A 21,820-nucleotide genomic window follows, 5' to 3' on the forward strand; every position below is an offset into this window, starting at 1 on the left:
GTGTGTGTGTGTGTGTGTGTGTGTGTGTGTGTGTGTGTGTGTGTGTGTGTGTGTGTGTGTGTGTGTGTGTGTGCGTGCGTTTTCCTGGCTCTTTCTGGTCTATCGGCTCAAATCAAAGTGTTCCGATGTGTTTCACTGCTGTGTGTGTGTGTGTGTGTGTGTTGGGATGTTTAGCCCATTGGCCCCCCTATCTCTGTGTTTCATCTCACATCTCTTTCACCCAAGCAAACCCCAAACCCACTCCCACCCCCCATGTGTAAACAGCCAATCAGGATGCGAATATGTCCTCCAGCCAGGTCTAACAGCCCGGGGGTAAATAGGTTCGTAGCGGAGTCTGTGGTGTGTCTAAGTGCTGTCCGGACCTATTCAGCGTCGGTGAAAGAGCTGGACCCACTTCAATGGCCCATTGTGGGAGGGAATTGAATGAAGCATCCGTACTAAAGCCAAGCTAAATACAAAAATATAAATAAAATAAAGAAATCCCATTGTGGACATCAGTGACGGCGTTGGTTAATGACGACGACGAGTTAATTCACAAAGTTAGTTAGAAGGCCTCATCGAATGCTGAATAACGATAATAATATCAGTGTGAAATGTTTCATCCTTACCCCTTTCTCCACCCATTGCGAGGGTGTACACCTGAATTTCCCTTTCCGAATTGACACTGTAAGTAGTGAGAGGAGAGCTGTGGTGTGCTTTCACACTATGGGGCTAATTAAAACACAGCGGCCAGCGCCTCGACCCCACCGCCACACGGCCCTGACATTTACAAGAGCCCAGGTGGAGGGCCAGGTATGCTGGGCTGGATTAGAGCAGCACAGGTTGGGCTCTGACACTCCTGGCCCCCGCTCAAACAATGGCGGTCGGATGGCATCTTTTCCCATGGAGTCATCACCCGTCCTGTGAATACATTTCATCAGGACGTACTTGTGATTCATTTTCCCATTTGCTAATTTAATTGAAGCGTGACTCCGAAGAGGAATAATGGGGTGTTGGCCTTGGGGTGTGACGTATTAGGGTTCATGAGAGCGTTTCATTTGGAGCCAAGTGCCCTGGGTCTCCTTTGTGAATTATTTTTATTTTATTACTGAAACTCTGAGATGTCTCTCAAAGGGATGGGGTGAGTCTATTATGACAATCTTTTTGAGTTTTATACATTTTATCAAATGTGCCTCATAACCTCTCATTCTCTCTTGTCACCAGTTGAAATACATGCACCATGGTTGTGCTCTGAATGTATATTGAAACCTCATGAGTGTGTATATATATATATATATATATATATATATATATATATATATATATATATATATTCAATTCAATTCAAAGTGTTTATTGTCATATGCAATAAGAAACATGTTCTCAGTCATACAATAAAATTCTTCCTTTGTTTTCCACAGACAGACTGCCAAGAAAGAAATGTAAAAAAGATGCAATATAAAATATACAAATAAAATAGCAAAAAGCTGTAACCATATAGAATATACAATTTACAAGATAAATAAAAGAGCAGCAACTAGATGAAATAATTAATTTAAGTTAAAATAAATAAAATATGAGCATGAGCAAAATGTTAACAGTGGCGGCAGTCCTGAGGTAGAATAATAACAGTAACAACAGACTCCTATGTTTTGCTAAGGATTCTGAGGGCAGTGGGGAAGAAAGAGTTATTTAGTCTGGTTCTTTTGGACTTCATACTTCTGTACCTCCGTCCTGAGGGTAGAAGTGTAAACAGTCCATGCTGGGGGTGGGTGGGGTCCTTGAGTATGGAGGCAGCTCTCCTGTGGACTCTGCGGTGGTAGATGCTCTGCAGAGAGGGCAGTGGGGTTCTGATGACCTTCTCTGTAGTCTTTACCACTCTCTGCAGTCGTCTGCGGTCCAAAGCAGAAGTGCTGCCATACCAGACGGTGATACAGCCGGTCAAGATGCTCTCAACAATGCAGCTCTAGAAGTTTCTGAGGATCTCAGGTGACATACCAAACTTCCTCAGCCTCCTCAGGAAGTACAGCCGCCGTTGTGATTTCTTAACCAGCTGTGTGGTGTTGAGGGTCCAAGTGAGGTTGTCGCTGATGTGGACGCCGAGGTACTTGAAGCTGCTCACCCTCTCTACTTCAAGCTCCCCGATGAACAGTGGCTGATGAGGACTCCTTTTCTTCCTCATGTCCACTATCATCTCCTTGGTCTTGTCCTTGTTGAGGGAGAGGTTATTGTTCTCACCCCATGACACCAGACTGGCCACCCCCCTCCTGTAGGCCGCTTCGTCCCCGCCCTTGATGTGTCCTGTCACTGCGGTGTCGTCCGCAAACTTCAGGGTGGTGTTGTCTATGTGGGAGGCGACACAGTCATGAGTGAACAGGGTGTAGCGGATGGGGCTGAGCACGCAGCCCTGTGGCGTGCCAATGGTTGTGATGATGCTGGCTGAAGTCCTATTTCCAATCCTGACAGACTGGGGCCTGCCAGTCAGAAGGTCCTGGAGCCAGTCACAGATGGTGGGGTGCAGACCTAGACAGTGTGTCGTTGAGTTTGTGGGGGATGACTGTATTGAAGGCAGAGCTGTAATCCACAAAGAGCGTCCTGATGTAGGAGTCTTTATTTTCCAGATGGGAGAGGGAATAGTGGAGAACAGCAGCGACAGCATCAGAGGTGGACCTGTTGGGCCGGTAGGCATATTGCAGGGGATCTGAATGTGGGTCAGCACCACTCTCTCAAAGCACTTCATAATGATTGGAGTGAGTGCTACTGGTCTGTAGTCCTTCAGGCAGCTTAGTGGGCTCTTCTTGCGAAGGGGGATGACGGTTGTGGTCTTGAAGCAGGAGGGAACTGTGCAATGGCTGATGGAGAGGTTGAAGATGGATGTGAGAACATCAGCCAGTTGGTTGGCTCATGCTCTGAGAGCTCGCCCAGGGATGGTATCTGGTCCGGCTGCCTTGCGAGGGTCGATGTTCCTCGGGACTCTGTGCACCTGTCCTGATGAGATGGTTGGTGCTCCTGGTGTGGGAGGGCCTCCGCTCGGTGGTGGGGCTGGAGGTCTTGAAGCGGTTGTAGAAGGTGTCGAGCTCATCCGGCAAGCTGTCTGTGGAGCTGAGGGTGCTGGTGGTGGTCCTGTAGCCAGTGATGCGCTGCAGGCCTTGCCACATCCGCGCCGGATTCAGCAGTGGAATAGAAGACCATACTACTTTTTCCAGACCATACTTCGCAGCTTTGTACTCCATCTCATGATTATCGCCTGATTTAATCGCCTGATTTAAATGCAATAGAGCGAGCACGCAGCATGTGGCGTACCTGACTGTTAATCCAAGGCTTCTGGTTGGGACACTTCTTGACTTGTATGGTGGGCACGATGTTGTCAACACAAGTGCTAATATACCCAGTCACATACTCCGCATAGTCCTGTATGCTGACAGAAGAGTTCTCCAGTGTGGCTGCAGCTTTAAACACATCCCAGTCTGCCCGAGCAAAACAGTGTCCAGAGTTTGACTTGTTTAGTCACAGGGTGTGTCTGTTTCAGCCTTTGTCTGTATGCTGGATACAGGAACAAAGAGATGTGGTCTGAGTGCCCGAAGTGGGGGCGGGGTGTGGCCCTGTAGGCACCACGTATGCTGCTGTAATCATGATCCAGTGTGTTCTTATCACGGGTGGGGATATCCACATGTTGGAAAAATTTAGGGAATACAGTCTTTAAGTTGCAGTGGTTAAAGTCGCCAGCGGCGATGAGGGCAGCATCAGGATGAGCTGTCTCGTGCACGCTGATGACGTCATAGAGTTCGCTGAGCGCTGCCATGGAGTTGGCGCGTGGGGGGATGTAAATAGCAGCCAAAAACACAGCAGTAAATTCCCTCGGTAGATAGAAGGGACGGCATCTCAGCAGTAAAATATCCACATCTGGCGAACAATGCTTATGAACAGTCCGTACATCTCCACACCACGAGTTGTTGATAAACACACACACATGGATTTTTTCAGAAATGGCGTCGGAGAGAGCGGAAGTGGCAGTTGCAGCAAATTACATATTTAATGAAAAAACTATGTAAAAAAAGAAATTATCTAAAAAAAATTTGGGACTATTTTCAATTTGTAATTTTATTGTCAAAGTTCAATGACATTAACACAAACCATATAACGTTAAACTAATTAACACTATATTTTATATAATTATTATATAACGGCTCCATGTTTCTCCTCCGCCGTCCGGTTTGAACCGCAGCTGTCAGGGTTGCTAGGTGACAGGAGCGGCGCGGTGTCACGCAGGGTAAAGGGTGTTAACGGCTTGTTACGCAAACTTGAAATGCTCTGTAGGCCAGACTGTCTCATTTAAAAACGTTTGTTCGGCCTTCGGTCCAGCCTTCACGGTCTACGAAAGCCACACCTTCATAAACCGCGTCCTTCGAAGGATGCGTCCCCTGAATTGAGACACAGCCTTTGTCTGAGAGCCAGGTCTCAGTGAAGATTAGAGCGCAACACTCTCTTACTTCCCGATGAGTTGTAATCCTGGCCCTTAGCTCGTCCAGCTTGTTTTCCAGAGACCGCACGTTAGCTAGCAAGAGGCTGGGTAGCGGTGGTCGGCTAGCGCGGGCTTTTAGCCTAGCATGTAGCACCCCCCTCTTGCCCCGCTTGTGTCGGCGTCTCCGACGTGCTATCCTGGGGTCAGCTAGCTCACACGAGTCCGGTGTTTCGGGGTCTTCCCGGGATTGATGGTGGTGGCCGCGGTGCCGGATAATGTGTTGTAGCTCCGGTGGTATGGAGCCAGTAAAATCTGAAAGGCTGTGTGTGCTGTCGATGTCCAGCAATGCCTGTCTGCTGCATGTTATCAGTGCATGGCATGCAGAGAAAGTAAAAGTAGAAAAAGCAAAATACACACAAAAAAGAAGAAAAACTCGGCATTCAACGGTGGAGCAAACAAACACGTCTGCCTCGGGGGGCGCCATGGTTACGTCATATATATATATATATATATATATGAAACATTTTAAGTTTTGGGTTCCAGTCCAGATTGACCTCTTCAGAACACGAGCAGTAACAGGAGCAGAAACAGGTTGTTATTGTCGTGGTTCTCTCTCTGTCTCTCAGAATCCACCAGAGGTTTGTTAACACAGAGAAAAGCGAATGCAATGCAAATGCTGTCATTTCAAACCATGTGTACTTGTTTGTGGGCATCCGTGGGCGGAATTGTAAATGTGACATTGTGTGTGTGTGTGTGTATGTGTGCATGTGTTTTCCTCTATTTAGATTTGTCCCCTTTCCTTTATTCAGTCTTGTCCTTTGCTTCTTTATCCTGCCCAGCAGGTAGCTGCGGCTTGTGCAAGGATTTCCCGCCTATCCAGACTTTTCTGGGAACTAAGCTGTCTTCATCCTGATTTGTTGGCAGCATTAAGTTACAATCTACCTATCTTCTGTTAGTAAAGGTAGGCAAGGACAATCAGCAATAAAAGTGTAATGGAATCACGGCCGAGCATCTCTCTCTTTCTCTTTCTCTCTCTCTCGTCTATTTGGATCAGAATAAATCAATCAGCCTATCTAGGGAAACCTCTTCTGACACCCCTTTGGCAATAAAGCGAATCAACAAGAAAATGCATAAAAAGAATTATAGATCCTGTGATATTATCGTTGTCAATGGATCGTCAACAATCTCGGGCAGTCCCGGCTGTGTCTGTCTGTCTTTTGACATCAGTGTATCACGTATCATCTCCCATCTCACTTCAGCTCACGTCCTTCTCAACTCCTCTCTCTCGTCTCACCTCCAGAGCTTGGGTTCTCTCTTCCCGTCTGTGTCTCGGTTCGTTCCGTACCTTCTAATGATTGATGACTTCTAGATGAGGTCACAGTATGACGGGAAGACATGCCCGCCCGGAGTGTGTCTCGACCGCCGGGGCGCACTTGTGATTCCCCCTCATTCCGAAAAAGATGAAGGTGACGCAGACACATCTGCCTGTAGGTCACTGTTTCCTCGCTCGGACGGACTCGTGTAAAAAGCGCCTGATGTGTGTAATTTGGTCGACGGCTTGCCCCATTGCTCCATACAATAAGCGTTGCCACGTCAACATGTGCATGAGGGCCTGGAGTGGGGGAAAGGCGAAGGCAGGACGACAAATGATGGATCATGCCGTAACAAAAGGGTTCTGCTCTGGCTTTCCCACACGGCTTCAGCGCTTGCCTCTAATTGGAGCTTTTACATGCATGCCACTGTGGCATTCCTTTTGGCCTTCAACGAATGGAGGCCACACTCTGAACCCAATTAATGGATGTGGAGTGTTGATGGTTGACACATATTTTAACAAATGTAGTATTGTTGAGGTTCTTATGATATAGCATACCTACCTGGCAAGGATATTATTGCACATTTCCGTCACTCTCAGAGGCTTGCAGTGGAATTGTTTGAATGGAAATTGTATCGCCTCTCTTCTGTAATGTGTGATCGTTGTGGTCATTTGGGGGCTGGACATGGGTTGATGTGTCTAGGCAGTGGTTTCTATAATGGATTCCCACGCTGAGAGAGTGTGCTTGTGAAAGGTGTCTCCATCCGATTCTCACTCTTTCCCGTGACGTGCCCAAACAGAAAGGTCTGCCTAGTGGACAGCCACAGAACAGAGAGAGAAGAGAGAGGGCATAGAAATGGTTGGTTGCTTGCAGTTGTCACCATGCCATCCAGAATTTGTGCCAACCAGTTTCCATGGTTGATTATATATATATCTTTGTGTGTGTGTGTGTGTGTGTGTGTGTGTGTGTGTGTGTGTGTGTGTGCGCACGCTCTGTGCTTTAAGTGGACGTAGGCCATTGAGAGTTTCAGAGAAGCATGAGAACCTGCAAGTGAAACAGAAAAACAAAGCCTGGGATCTCTGGCCTGTGACGGAGCAACCACAAATGAATTGATGTGGTCCAGGAGCCAGGGGGAAACCAGCATGTTGATTAAGTAGAGAGGGAGAGCAGGATGAAGAGGCTTCGCCATGTAGTCTGTAGGATGTGGTGTCAGCTGATAGCAGCCTCCACAAGCCCCTTGGAGGGGGATCAGACCAGTGAGAGACCCCCGTGATGGACACACATGATACACTCATATATACACACACACACACACACACACACACACACACACACACACACACACACACACACACACATATAATGGGTGTACTGGCATATTATGAGGGACCACAGACACACACAAAGCAATGAGCATGTGACAGATTAGTGTGTAATGGGATTGGCTAACGAGCCGCTGTAATGGACGCCACACAGTAGCTGATAGCTGAAGGAAGGACTTGAAACAAAGGATGAAATGAGAGAGAAAGGAGATTTATACTGCCGTTACACACTGATCAGGGACGGAGGAGACCTGCTCAGGGGCTGGACTGGCCTCTCGCAGTGTGTGTCTGTGTCTGTGTGTGTGTGTGTGTGTGTGTTGTGTGTGTTAATGTGTGCATATAATCATACTCATTGTAATAAATGCATATTATGATCATTTACATGGGGGAATGGCCATTTTTTCTCCATTCATATTTGACACATAATGTCCCAGTATAATTAAACGAGTGTACTTTATTTATGCATGTCTTGCCCGCACTTGGCAGTACATATTTAGTGTGGGCGGCGGTGCGTTCAGTGGTTGTGTTACGCCTGCTTAATCATGCACAGCATGTAAACACACACTTGATTATTTCTCACCGAGTATTAGGGTTAATGAGAAGTCATTGAACATGAGTCACCCCCACCGCTACCACTCAACATAAAGTTCCACACAGTTGATGGAGAGCGAGAGACAGAGGCCGAGAGCCAGAGAGAGAGTGGAGCAGAGAGCGAGAGTGAGAGAGAGAGAGAAAGTGTTCGGGAAGGGGACAGCAAAAGCAGGAGAAAGACTAACCTTTACAGAAGCAAGAATGCAGCTCAATTTCTGTTGTAGCATCCTCTGCATTTTGCTTCCGGAAGCTAAAAAGGAGAGTATGGCTGGGTGTTCTGCAAAGAGAGGGTCAAGACAAAATGAAGTGTTCATTGGGAAGGTATATGATAAAAACGACTTAAGGCCTATAATGCCATGGCTCTGTCCGTTGTTGATGTGCCAGGAAGACATATTTTCTCATATAGACTCTGTCCTAATAATATTAAAAAAATATATATACAAATGTTATAACCTTGTTACGAATCAATTTAAAAGGCATTTGTTAAAATTATCCCTGTAGCTAGAGATAGATCCCTTCCTCTCTCCAGTTGAAAGGTGTTAATTTAGTTAGCATTCACTGTTGCCACGGAGTCTGATACTGAGGCCATGCCAGTCTCCTGACTTCATTGTTGTGTAGATTCCTTTAGCTGTCTTGAATCCAGGCAGACATGTCCAATTCCCCCTATAGTGTATAGCTAATTATTTTTTGCCTCTCCTACTAGCCGTGGTCAATCCATAACTCTCCATGTCCATGATGGTAACTCCCCTCACCCTTTTTTGCTCTTTTGTTACAGCCCACGATGTGAACGTTTCCCTATCATAATTATTTACACACATCCTCTCAATGAGGATGATTGGTAATTCATTGACTGTGTCTTCTCATGATCATGCTCTATTAAATCAAATCCTATGCTGTCTTTCCTATAAACCTTTCCTAAACTAATTAATTTTTCATCACACTCAAATCACAACTGTACTATTAATTCATATTTTGTGCCATTTTAAATCTACAGGGAATTTAAATCGAAACAAATGTCAACATTAAAGAAAATATAAAGTTTTAACATTAAATTATTAGTAGAGTCGAGGGGGGGGGGGTCATGGTCAACTTAAAACAAACACTAGGTGTGGATCGATCTTGTATTTGTGTGTGTATATGTATATCCATGTATGTGTGTTATGCATGCATGTGCATGGTTGTGTGTGTGTGTGTGTTTGTGTGTGTGTGTGTGTTTTTTGTTTCTGTGTCTGTTTCTGTGTGTATTTGTGCAAAGGGAGTGTTGGGGGTTGAGTGGTCAATGGAAGGAATACAAATCAGCCATGAAGCATCCACACGGCTCTGGGCAGCACACTTGACCGCACACACCAGAGGCTCCACGGCCCTCATTACATCACACCCAGGGTCACCTGACATGGCCCGGTGACGGTGGGAAAAATCAAACAAACAAACAAACAGGGACTCTGAGAGAACGGTGTCCTCAGGCGCAGCCCAGCTCTGTTTACTGTCTCATTTAACATGTTGTTTCTTCTCTTTTCTTTTGTTATGTCCGTTTTGTAATGACAAAGCCCCAGTATCACACTTTGAGTAGTACTTGTTGTATAAACGGATGTGTTGCACCCTGCATCGCCCTGCAAATGAGATGAATTTAACAAGGCGGTTCTAAGAGGGACACAGTGGTTGTGGTGTTGTTTTAGGGGTTGAAAGTAATGTTGTTTCACTGACTTGCTTATTTTGAGTGTAGGAAGAAGTAGAGCACTGAAACCTGTCTGTGCACGACTACATGTGTGTGTGTGTGTGTGTGTGTGTGTGCGCGCGCGCTTGTGTTTGTGTGTGTGTGTGTGCAGCACTCTAGGGGGTCTCACCCTCGTGGTCTTGATTTTGTTTCCAGAGGAGCACATCCATCCAGAGTTGTCAGGCAGAGTCTTGCACTCCTCTCCCTCCAGGCACGGCTCCATCTCACACCACCACTTCCCGATCACGATGGATGCTGGGCGGGAGAGAGGGGAGGTCACACAAACAGACTTAATTCGCACAGCTACAAACACACCAACCGTGACTTTATTCATAACCCTAAAGGCAAAATTGAGGTAAAAAGGAAAAATTCAAATCAGTGCAAAAGATATATGTGACGAGATAATGTGATGGTCATGGAGAACATGACGTTAATAGATGACCTGATGTTTCAAGATGACATGATGCGACAGGATAACGGGATGTTACAAGACGATGCATCAGACTGAAATACGTGAACAGACATAAACAGACGTGAACTGAAGTTCGACGCTCTAAAGCAGAAACATGGAAACAAGACGCAAATACCCAGAGAAACCCACACCAAACATGAAATACACCGAAACACACACAAACAGGAGCACACTCGCACAAACCCACTCCCTTACTTACGCACACATTTATGCCTAAATCTACACCTACACACACCTATACAACCCCACACACACACACACACACACACACAAACTGCATGAGGAAGGCCTCATGAGACTGGCAGTCATGTTTTCTTCATCTCGTTTGGATCCCGGAGCGATTGTAGCATTTTTGCGAATGGGTATTTGGCTGTTGACAGTAATGTCTTGTACAAACAGAGATTAATCATTATTTTGTTTTGATATAGCCACATTGCATGCGGGGGCCTAATCTCATTTTTAATCAAAACTAATTGCTTCTCATTAACATCCACTAAATTCTTCCTGCAGCTATCTCACAAAACAAATATGTTCCAACTTCTAATCAAGGGCTTCCTGTACCCTAAAAGTGTTTGTGTGTGTGTGTTTGTGTGCGTGTGTGTGTTTGTGTGCTTGTCTGGCATGTCTTGAAAAACTTGATTAAAACCCTAAATGGTGGATCAAACTTTAAACCCAGCGTGATATCATGTGAGGGTGTGAGGGTGTATGTGTGCGAACACACATACACCCTCACACCAGACACACACACACACACACACACACACACACACACACACACACACACACACACACACACACACACACACACACACACACACACACACACACACACACACACACACACACACACACTACATCAACACTACACAAGCACATGCACATGCAAGCAACATCAGTCTCTTTAAAACACTTGTATTACAATTAAAAAATAATTAATCTTCAGAAACATTATTGATTTAGCAGCCAATAACATAACTGATAGCCCAACTGGTCAGAATGAGTACAAGGTCCTTCCTGTTGCTCCTCATACTCACTCGCTCGCTATTACTTGATTCGGAGCATTCGCTCCCTATCACAAAATTTGTAGCCCTTTGCCATCCCATCCATCTCTGTAAGAAATAATCTCCTTTGAGTATCTACTTGAGAGGAGCTTGCTAGCAATGCTTTTCAATCTTAAACAGATGCACATGTTTAACTGAAACATGTGCTTCTATTCCCATTTTAGTTCCAACCAATAACGTTTCTTTCAAGCCCGATTCATTTGTGAAGCTTTAAAAAATGAAAACTAGAATGTTCTCGTCTAGTTACCAAGGTTACACAGGCCAAACTTCAATGAATGCTGTATGTATGAGCAACGCGTCCCCTCTCGCTGGTGGACGAAAGAGGTTAAAGGGCATTCTCTCTCCGCACTGAATGTATCGCGCACACACACACACACACACACACACACACACACACACACACACACACACACACACACACACACACACACACACACACACACACACACACACACACACACACACACAATTACAAACACACACACACTCACACACACAATTACAAACACACACACACTCACACACCACGCAAACACAAACACGCCTGCGTTAAACTGTATTGCAGCTACTGAGGTTCAAAAACTGTACCACAACTGAAGTAAAAAGTTGGAAAATGAAATCATTACATTGAACATTAAAACCTAGCATTCTTCTACTAATCCCAATCACACCGGCACTTCCACCTCTCCTATAACATATTAAAATGTGAACCAATCTCCTGGTGGATCTTTAATCATATTGAGCTCCAGCGTGCTGCAGACTTCCCTTCTTGCCGTGTGCTACTTTGTGAGCGCAACCGCTGGGACGAAGCGGCAGCCCTTGTCAAATTGCAGCGGGCCGCTTGGGGGACAGAGGATCTGATCAGATCCATTCAAGCAATACCCTGTGCTGGAAGAGCACCCCACCACCACCACCTCCACCACCACCACCACCTCAACAACCTGCCGTACAGATGTCCTTTCATTCATCGCCCTGACTGCGGGACTGCAGAGATTCGCGGGGAGCCTTCGGAGAGGGGAGCTCGGCATTTTGCATGGCGCAATCCCACCACGGACGATTTATATTCATCAATGTGATGGGAGATGGGAGAACCCACTCAAAATTGAGAATGGCAAAGTAATACCTGTGATACCCACCCACCCACATTGAGAATAGGAAAAAACGAAATCGGTGGAAAATGAAATGGAAAGGGAGAGAAAAGGGGTGCATAACAAAGTGGAAGCCAACATGTGGAAGTGAAGATTAAAAGCGGCGGCCTCAAAAGAGCTGCTGATGCACGAGAGCTTGTGTTGCATGAAAGATGGAAAATATTTACACTGCTTCACAATTTCCCCAAAGCTTATATTAATATTCTGCTCATGGCGCCTTGATTATTTATATCAAGGGAGCATATAACTCGTGAAGTATGAAGAAATGCTAAACAGCTTCCATGCAATATACTATCTCATTCAAATGCACCGCTGCCCGTCCGAACATTTCTGGAAAGTCTACAGTCTGTCTGATAGCTAAATTTTTCTACCAGATTAGATCAAACATCCTTTCTTTCATACTGACAATAACCAGCATGAAGCAGCCAAGAGCTATTATACTCAACAGCATGGTTATCATGATTAATCACACTTAAATTCTATCGTAATTTTTCGCCCAGCACTGCTCATGCTCACCACTCCCCACCTTTTCCGTTATGTCACAAGGCTGACAGTCTTTTTTCATTGAGGTCTGTGAGCTCAAAGGGCCCAAGCAGAGAAGATTAAAGCACAGAACAGGGCCTCATTTGGACACCTCCTATTTGATTGCACAAAAATTTCCGCGAACCAAGGCCCAGGGCATTTGGTGTTCGACCTTGCCCGCTGGAGCAGAGCCATCGCTGGGCTTAGATCCACGCTTCCCTCCCTGGTGAACCACTGACCTCCAACACTCGGGTGCTTATGTCATACTGTAACTACTCCCACACCCGTCGTCAACACGGAGAGGGCATAACCTTCCCCTGACCATCAGAGACTAAACTGACTCTCTATCCTTTTCTCCTCCTGTTCCCTCTTTCGCTCTCTCTCTTGTTCGTGCTCTCTCTCCATGTGTCAAGAGCAGGGACAAGGACGTCAGGCTCTGGACTGCTTTTCCAAATCATTCCATGTGGAGAATGATCACAGCTATTCAGAGGCTTCGTAATTCATCCAGTGCAATGACCGTAATCACATTTCAACCCAGTTTCGACCCAGTATGTACGGCGTCTGTGATCTCTTAGTGGTTCAACCGCTAGTGCGCTGGCCACACAGGCATAACACCTTGTACACCAAGGTTCACTTCCTACGCTTCCTTCTCTCATTCAAACCTTTGTCTTCACTGCCCTGTCAATTAAGTCTCAATCACAATGTGGTTTAAAATGCACACGGTATCTTCATGAAAAATATCCAATTATTCCTTTCAAAGAAGACAGATGGTCTGAGAACAACTCCCCCCTCCCCTACCTACCCCAAAAAACATGACAAGCAAAGCTTTGTAACGCAGAGAGGAGAACAAACAGGACAACGTGTTTGATTGAAGATGTTAGCCCCTGTAGCAAGTTCGCTCTGATGGACAAACCACAAACAGCAGGATTTCAACTGATTGGGAAGCATGAAGAGACGGCTCTTCCCCATGTGCGTCTGTCAACACAGAAAGAGCAGGATGTATGATTCATTGAACTTCTTGAAGTCCATAGCAGGTGGCTCATTGTTTGAACACCTTGACAGAAGGAGAAGCGAGGGCCTCTGGCCCCAATGAATAGGAGTTCTGATTTTGTATCTGGTCGAGCGGTGATCACCAGCGTTGAAAACAGAAGGAGCCCCACTGCAGGGCAACTGTATCGTCCTCTCTATTACCCGACATGTCTCCATTGAAATTCTCCTCCTTTTGTATTGTTAGATATTGTGCCACGACGCGCTGGCCAACCCCAGGCTGTATTTACACTCTGTCATGTCTCATCCAAAACAAATTGATTGATGAATGAATCAGTCCAGCCAGTCCTTCCATTCATGCAAGCCTTTAGAAATCCTAAAAGGCCCATTTTACAGATTTACTTCATTTCTAAAACATCACTCACTAAGCTGTTTAGTTACACAAGTCACTCCCAGTCACACGCGGGCTGGGTTTAAATGCTGCTTGCATCAAGACAAGAGCATGCTTTATGCAGTGGTCATAGTGAAGTAGTGGAGTGGGCCACGCGCCGATGAAGTGGATTAGTGAGGGATGGAGATCGGGACCCCAGAACCCAATGTCAGCTGCAGACTGTCATTATTCTGCATTCATTCTCTGGGCCTCATGCACAACAAACAGCTGACATTGAATAGCTATTCAGGAGGACTAACACTTGCAACAAGGCTGTGGCTCGTCTATACAAAAAATAACTAGATGGCCTTGTGTGTAGTTTCTGACCTGAATTTGCCTCATAACAATACATTATTTATTGTTACGACATGTCCATATTTTCAAGATCAAAATATAAACAAAATTGTTCTTTCATGAAATAATGAATTTACTTGTTTGTATTTTGCTTGCCAGTGTATTTCTATATGCACAACTAATTTTGGGGTTTATGCCTATAGATAATGGAACATATTCCGTTAACACAAAAAATGCCAAACCTCATTAAGAATGTTCAGGTATCTGCCATGTAGCTGACATTGCACTGCCACACAAAAGTAACGAAAGAGAAACTGATCTGCAGATCAAATGTTATGAATATAATCACACCTTAAAGTAGTAATACATCATGAAACACTGTCGTACAACCCATTGTTATTAAATGTATATTGGTGATGTACAACGCACACCAAATCCTATTTTTCCTTTGTGCGTAATATTTACGTTATCATTATTTGTAATTGGTCACTGACTGTCGTGTCAGGCTTCCCGTGATCTGCTCCAGTGTGTCTGACTCTTCGTTTATGTTAAGTGTTCATTCTCCACCTGTCCACCAGCCCTTAGACTGTTCCCCTCACTTCACATATATTGCCTGCACCTCATTCCCCTCACCTGTTCATCCTTGTCACAATCTTCCCACATGCACCTTATTCTCCGATCAGTCTCTCCCAATATATACAAGTTCCCTTCCTTTGTTCCCTTGTTTGTTTGTTTTATTTCTCATGCCCCTTCGTCCTTGTGGGTCCGTGTGGTTCGCTCGTTGTTTGTGTATTTTCTGCCAGTTCATGGACCTGTGATTCTTTATTAAAAGCCTTTTTCTTGTTTCATTTCCCGGGTACCGTGGTCTGATCTGCATTTGGATCTCTATTTTGTTCCTTCTGTCCTGCCAACACTGAAACAGTGTGATATTTTTCTAAGTTATCTAGAATTGCTTATGCTACCCCGTCTCAACGACACAACAACCATACGATTAAGGAGCTGGTGAAAGATTTTTACTGATACTGTATTTAATGAACATTTCGGTATGCAGCTATCACAGAGGGTAGCAAGTTTATGTTTAAGGGCTATTCAATGATCACTGTCTGAGGCATGTCGCAGCCTATATGATCCCAGCAGATCTTGGCTCCCTGCTGCCAGAACAGGACAAATGGGCTTGGTTTATGTCTTAGATGTTGTAGGGTGATCATGATTATAATCAAAGTGAATTCTGGATTTAAGAGGAAAAATGTCTGTATCTACTTACTAAATTACTGATTTCTTGCAAGAGGATTGTCCAAATACTGAGAGAGAACCCTGAGTTGTTGTTATTGAGAGGCTACAGTGATTTGAAGATATACTCTCCTGTTGAACCACATTGTAACTACTACTGCAGCAATGGGTCCATGTGACGTTGTGGCGTCTACAGGAATTGATTTTAGCCACGGCAAAGTGAAATACTACAAAAAACTTTAAAATAGGACCTGGGGTGTTCTATAAATCACCAATAGATGTTTTATAACAATGTCAAGTGTTGTATTGGCTGTATTACTCCTTTAATAATGGAAGGGCTCTGTGGGATGTGACGAAGGATCTCCACCTCCTCCCGGGACAATAACCTCTCCTGGTGGGCAAGTTTGAGTTACTCTCCCCTGAGTGTGTGTGTGTGTGTGTGTTGGTGTGTGTATTTATGTGTTGGTGTGTGGGTATGTGTGTGTGTGTCCACCCTCCGTCCGACCCCTAACTTGATTCTATGGGGCCCTATCTTGCATCCAGCGCAATTTACTTTCTACGCCGACGCATGTATCTTTGTTACTTTGAACCCGGCGCAAAGCCGATTTCCCCCCGCAGCAAACCTGCGCCACTGAACTTGCGCCCTGACAGGCGTATAGCCGAAAAGCAGAGGCGTCTTCCGGCGCTAATGATAGGCCTACATGGTGCTATCTTACAGATCGGTTAAGCAGCTGCGCAACTGACCGACAAATACTTGGTCTAAGTGCACTAGCGGATAGCGCAGTTGGTCTTGCTATTTTGAAATACCATGGCAGGTCGGAACTGCAAAATAAGCTTAGGCTATACACATTACATACATGCAAACGATTTGCCTAATTGAAATATTATGATGATATGGATTGTGGAAACCTTTTTTTTTTCCATAGGGGCTGCATGAATGAGCCATGTAGTAGGCTATGCCATGCGTTAAAATAATAACAATAATGAACTCAAGCAAAGTAGGCTATATGCAGCCTTCGAAAACAAAATCGCGTTAATGCATCTGCAAACACCGTACAGCAAACACATTTTTCTTGACACAGACATCGTGTAAAAGCCCATAACTTTTAGGATTGATGAGTATTTGATCGTTAGAAAACATAGTTTACCGCGAGTGAGTGTTAAAAAGAATGAATGAATGTAGGCGCGCGTATTTGACTCCATCTGTTTAAACACACGCAAACTAAACATGTAACACATAATACAGTCCATGGCAATGTACTATTAACGGGGGAACACATGCATATTAGGATTAGGCCTGCACGATTCGGGGAAAAATATGAATCAAGATTTTTTAGCTTAGAAATGATATCACGATTCTCTGCCACAATTTTTTTCTCACAAAATGTAATTTTTATTGCATGCATGAACCATGAAAAAAAAAAAAATGGCAGTACCAAACATAGTTTTTTGGCACCTCTGGCATGTTGCATTTCATATGTCCCTTTATAACTGATAAAAGTGCAGTATCAAAAACGGAATGATTCATTTTGTACATATAGCAGCAGATTGTATTTAATTGCTGGCCTTTTATAACTACTGAACCAACTCTACACACCTGTAAATTAAGGCTTAAAAAAAAAAAGAATGATTTAATAAAAAAAAATCATCCACAGAGGTGTGAATTGAGATTGCGATATTATAACGATTTATCGGCCTAATTAGGATCACAAGTTGATAACGATAATGTATACAATACTGGTAAGAAACGATGTGTGTTAATGTATTGCCGCATATCATTAAATAGACCAACAGTAGCGGCCATAGGACCTTATATCGTGTGTGTTAGGCTAAGTTTTCTTTGCCGAAATTTACATGACGACTCAGTATTTCGGAAGTTAGAAAACGCTATTCCATGTGTGAATTAGGCGATATTATTTTGGCCATAAACTGAGCCATTTGAAGTATTAAATTCATGTGCTCATGCATCTGTCTCATCAGAGACTGCAAACGCGCTGTCAAAATATCAACTCGTCAGATTCAAATGCGCTCATGGCTCTTAAAGGGCATGGGAGACGGCATTTTCATTGGTCTATTGCACGTTACGCCCAAACAACACCTACGGGTAAATAGGCTACTTCTGGGCAACCCTTTTCAGATTTGCGTCGGGCGCAAGAGTCATTTATCCGCCGGTATAATAGCAACAGCGGCAGAGAAAGCCCACAAAGCTACTTCCGTTTTGCGCTTCTCACTTGCGTTTCAGACCGTTAAAATAGGGCCCCAAAAGTCTCAGTGGATGGCTGTTGTTCCGAGAACTAAGCATCAATAGGAATAATATATAATTAATAATTACAGATATTAAAATCTAAAGCCATTATTTGCAGCATAATTTTTCTCATACCACTCACAATGAAACACACTGTTCAGAGAAAAGACACCTGGAGCTACTTGGCGGGGCAATGAATGTCAGATATGGCATAATACAATTTGTATGAACCTCTACCTCCCACTCCCCATTCATATTGATAGTGTAGCTATAAGCTGCTTCAATTCATAAATTCTTTGTAATATTTATACAATATATGATATTTCTTATTTTAGCCTGGGGTGATTTTTACCTCAAGAGTGACTTAATATACGACATGTATCAGTTGGAATAGCCGTGAATGTTAGCCAAAATTCTGGTTTGAAATCGAGAGAAACAGACGAAATTATCGCTTATTCCGTCTCTTATATATATGTTATGTATACATGTATGTAAATGCATATATACACTTTTTCTCTATGCAGCAGCATTAAGAACAAAAACATTTTAGACAGCAGTCCGTGATGCTGGGGTTCAATTGTCCCAGGGGGTACACGACTGTTGGGAACCACTGTGCTAGACAAACAGAAGAATTTATTCCCCATCAGTGATCAGTGGCAAGTGCCTCCATCTCTTTTACAAAAGTGACATGAGAGAGAATGTGTTCTCATGCAAACCACATTCATGCGTACAATTTTACTCTGAAATGTAGAACATGAGGAGGTCTTTTGTGTACATGCTTTTTCTCGCGCGTGTGTGTGTGTGTGTGTGTGTGTGCGTATGTGTGTGTGTGTGGCGCGTGCATGTGTGTGTAGCTGTGTATACACATATACTCTGTGGGTGTGCCATATCACCCACCAGGATGAAGGGGGGGTTGCACTGAGAGGCATCTAACGTGAGTGTCTGTGATTGGCCCAGCGAGGCCTGGAAGAGAGAGGCCGCAGCGTTTGACTTGTTAAAAGGGATGTTCTTCACTAAGAGCCTGCTTGGCCATGACATAACTGGGACAAAGTTCTCCTTGTCAGAGCTAATAATCAATTCCAGCTACAGGGATAATCTGACAGCCGGCCCCCCTGTCAGAGTCTGACACCTCTCCACCATGAAAGCTGTCCTCGCGCTGCCGTACATTAATTAGGACCAAATCATTCAGCGTTTCGAGGGGAATTAACCCACGAGTGCAGCCATTGAAACAAGGCTTTGCTTAGAGCATGGAATGCTGATACACACATGCTGTTGCCGCGTCGTAATACATTGATGACGCTAGTCTAGCACGGCTAGCCATCATAATATATGTACGCTGATAGGCTAGCTCTGCAGCAGAGGGCCAAGGGTAAGAGCTGCTTGTACTCCTTCAGGTTTCCCGATCTTGCAATCATGACCTGTGTTGTTTTTTTAGGGAGGCACAATTCTGCATCCATGCAGAAATTAGTGTATGTCTGTGGTTTATAGCGTGTGCATGTTTGTATGTGTACCCATGTGTGTAGTGGTATTAGTGTGTGTGTGTGTGTGTGTGTGTGTGTGTGTGTGTGTATGTGTGTGTGCGTATGTGTGTGTCTGTGTGTTTGAGTGTTTGCACATGTGAATGAGTGTTATTGTGTGTGTGTGTGTGTGTGTGTGTGTGCGAAGGGTATATACCAATGACAACCAAAACAATTGTCAAACTTATATGTTATATGACATGTGATTATGATTCAAATACATAAGCATCATCAGGATCAATTATTATGTAAAGTTAAATAGTATAATATTCTTCTTAAGATATCCTTCAGGTTTCCCGATCTTGCAATCATGACCTGTGTTGTTATTTAGGGAGGCACAACAAGCCGTATATTGGTGGATATATAATGTGTATTTTGCGATTCATGTTCATCATGATGGGTTTTGAATGTATGCATCCATGCAGCAATTAGTGTATGTCTGTGGTTTATAGCGTGTGCATGTTTGTATGTGTACCCATGTGTGTAGTGGTATTAGTGTGTGTGTGTGTGTGTGTGTGTGTGTGTGTGTGTGCGTATGTGTGTGTCTGTGGGTTTGAGTGTTTGCACATGTGAATGAGTGTTATTGTGTGTGTGTGTCTGTGTGTGTGTGTGTGTGTGTGTGTGTGTGTGTGTGTGTGTGTGTGTGTGTCTGTGTGTGTGTGTGTGTTGTGGTGCGTTCTTATAGGACATCCATGTCAGAAGGTGTCCCCCAGGGCCTGCTGAGATGAGCTGGTACCACAGCATCATTCCTCATCTGGACACCACATTAATAACTGTGGGGCCCAGGGAGAGGGCCCCATCTGGGCCCCACTGCTGTAGCTGCTGAGGGGATAGGCCACTGACTCCACAAGCCTTTAATCCCTCATGCAGGCACAGGGACAGATGCCCAGCGGGGGTCGCACGCACGCATGCACGCGCACACGCACACACACACACACACACACACAGGACAACCAGGTTTCGATTGGCATTTAAGTATCGAGAACCTCTGAGGGACGTCAAAACCCCTTCCCACTACACACACACAAAAGCACACACGCACATGCAGACACACACACACACACACACACACACACACACACACACACACACACACACACACACACACACACACACACACACACACACACACACACACACACATGCAGACACGTGTCGGCACCAATGTTGGGGCCGAACAACAACTATAAATGCCCTGGCCGTGTGTGGACTGTCTGCGCACTTTACGAGTGGTGCACCTCAGCGACTATTTAATATTCAGTCAAGAAAGACCTTGCGATTAAAAGGTGTTTGTTGGGGCAGCATGGTGCTGGTACTTTCCAGGGAGATGCTCTTGCTGGCCTCCTCGCCTCTATCTTTAATCACCACTCACCCCTCTATCAGAGCTCTATTGATTAAAGCAGCAGCCATTAGATCAACTCATTCAGGAAGTCAGTCTCCCCCAAGCTCACAGAGAGATTGGGAGTAAACATCACAGGGCTTCTCTCCCCCTCTCTCCCTCCCTAATTCTCTCACACTCTCATTTTGTCTCTCTCCCTTTGTCTCTCTCTCAATTTCTCTCTCCCTCCCATCCTTTCTCTCCCCTTCTCCCTCTCTCACTATCTTTTTCCCTTTCTCTCTCTTCTTTTCTCCCTCCCTCATCCTCTGGCTCTATCTCGCTCTCTTTGTCTCTCTCTCTCTGTCTCTCGTTCTCATGTCATCCTCATCCTTCCATCTTCCCCAAAAAAAGTTGTTCTATTTTACCCTTCCTAGCTGCCCTCCCCTTTCCCAAACATGCACTATTGCTATGTTTCTCTCTTTCTGTCTTCATCTCTCTCTCTCTCTCTCTCTCTCTCGTGCTCTTGCTCTCTCTCTCATGCTCTTGCTCTCGCTCGCTCTCATTCTGACATTACAACACCAGTCTCTTAATTTCATCCATGCATGTCAGTCGTTCGTCTGTTTCAGTTTGTGTAGTTTGAGGTTGTTTGCTTTTTCTCTTACATGGATTTATTTTCATTTCAGTCAATTTTGTTGGCGTGTCTATCCGTCACACATCTAGATGGACACGCCCACCTGTGATGTCACAATGCTGCACATTTTCAAACCTGCTTTTAATGGCTAATCACACTCACACCTGGTGGTATGAGATGTCCCCTTTAAAAGAAAGTGCTTTAGTTAGGATATAGTATTATAGTATAATGCTACCAAGGGTATATACCAATGACAACCAAAACAATTGTCAAACTTACTGTTATATGACATGTGATTATGATTCACATATATAAGCATCATCATGATCAATTTTTATGTAAAGTAAAATAGTATAATATTCTTCTTAGCGTTAACTAGTGCATGTGTCACTATTGTATCTGAACGTCTAAGAAATTAAATCAAACCATGCAATGTATCAAACAAGTGAACCAAACACCAGAATTGAGTACTTCTGAGCCACCTCAAACACTCTGCTGAAGAAAAACGTTAGAAACATTCATTCTAGCATAATTATTTACACTGAATTAGCTCAAAGCTCTGGTGGCGGCCCATTCCTAATTCA

At 44.5% G+C, this 21,820-nt stretch overlaps 1 protein-coding gene across 1 annotated transcript in view; it reads right to left on the bottom strand.

Moving 5' to 3' along the window:
• Positions 1–7,917: 7,917 nt before the first annotated feature.
• The window catches only part of tafa1b (TAFA chemokine like family member 1b), a gene marked incomplete at both ends in the record, with an annotated part of 100,370 nt that continues 86,467 nt past the window's right edge, over positions 7,918–21,820 (bottom strand). The window contains 2 exons of the mRNA XM_079748450.1: positions 7,918–7,944; positions 9,512–9,636. Of these exons, the coding sequence (XP_079604576.1) occupies positions 7,918–7,944; positions 9,512–9,636 (152 nt within the window). The remainder of the gene's footprint in view (positions 7,945–9,511; positions 9,637–21,820) is intronic.

This window comes from Pollachius pollachius, assembly GCF_949987615.1.
Source record: "Pollachius pollachius genome assembly, chromosome: 12".
In the NCBI taxonomy this organism is placed as follows: domain Eukaryota; kingdom Metazoa; phylum Chordata; class Actinopteri; order Gadiformes; family Gadidae; genus Pollachius; species Pollachius pollachius.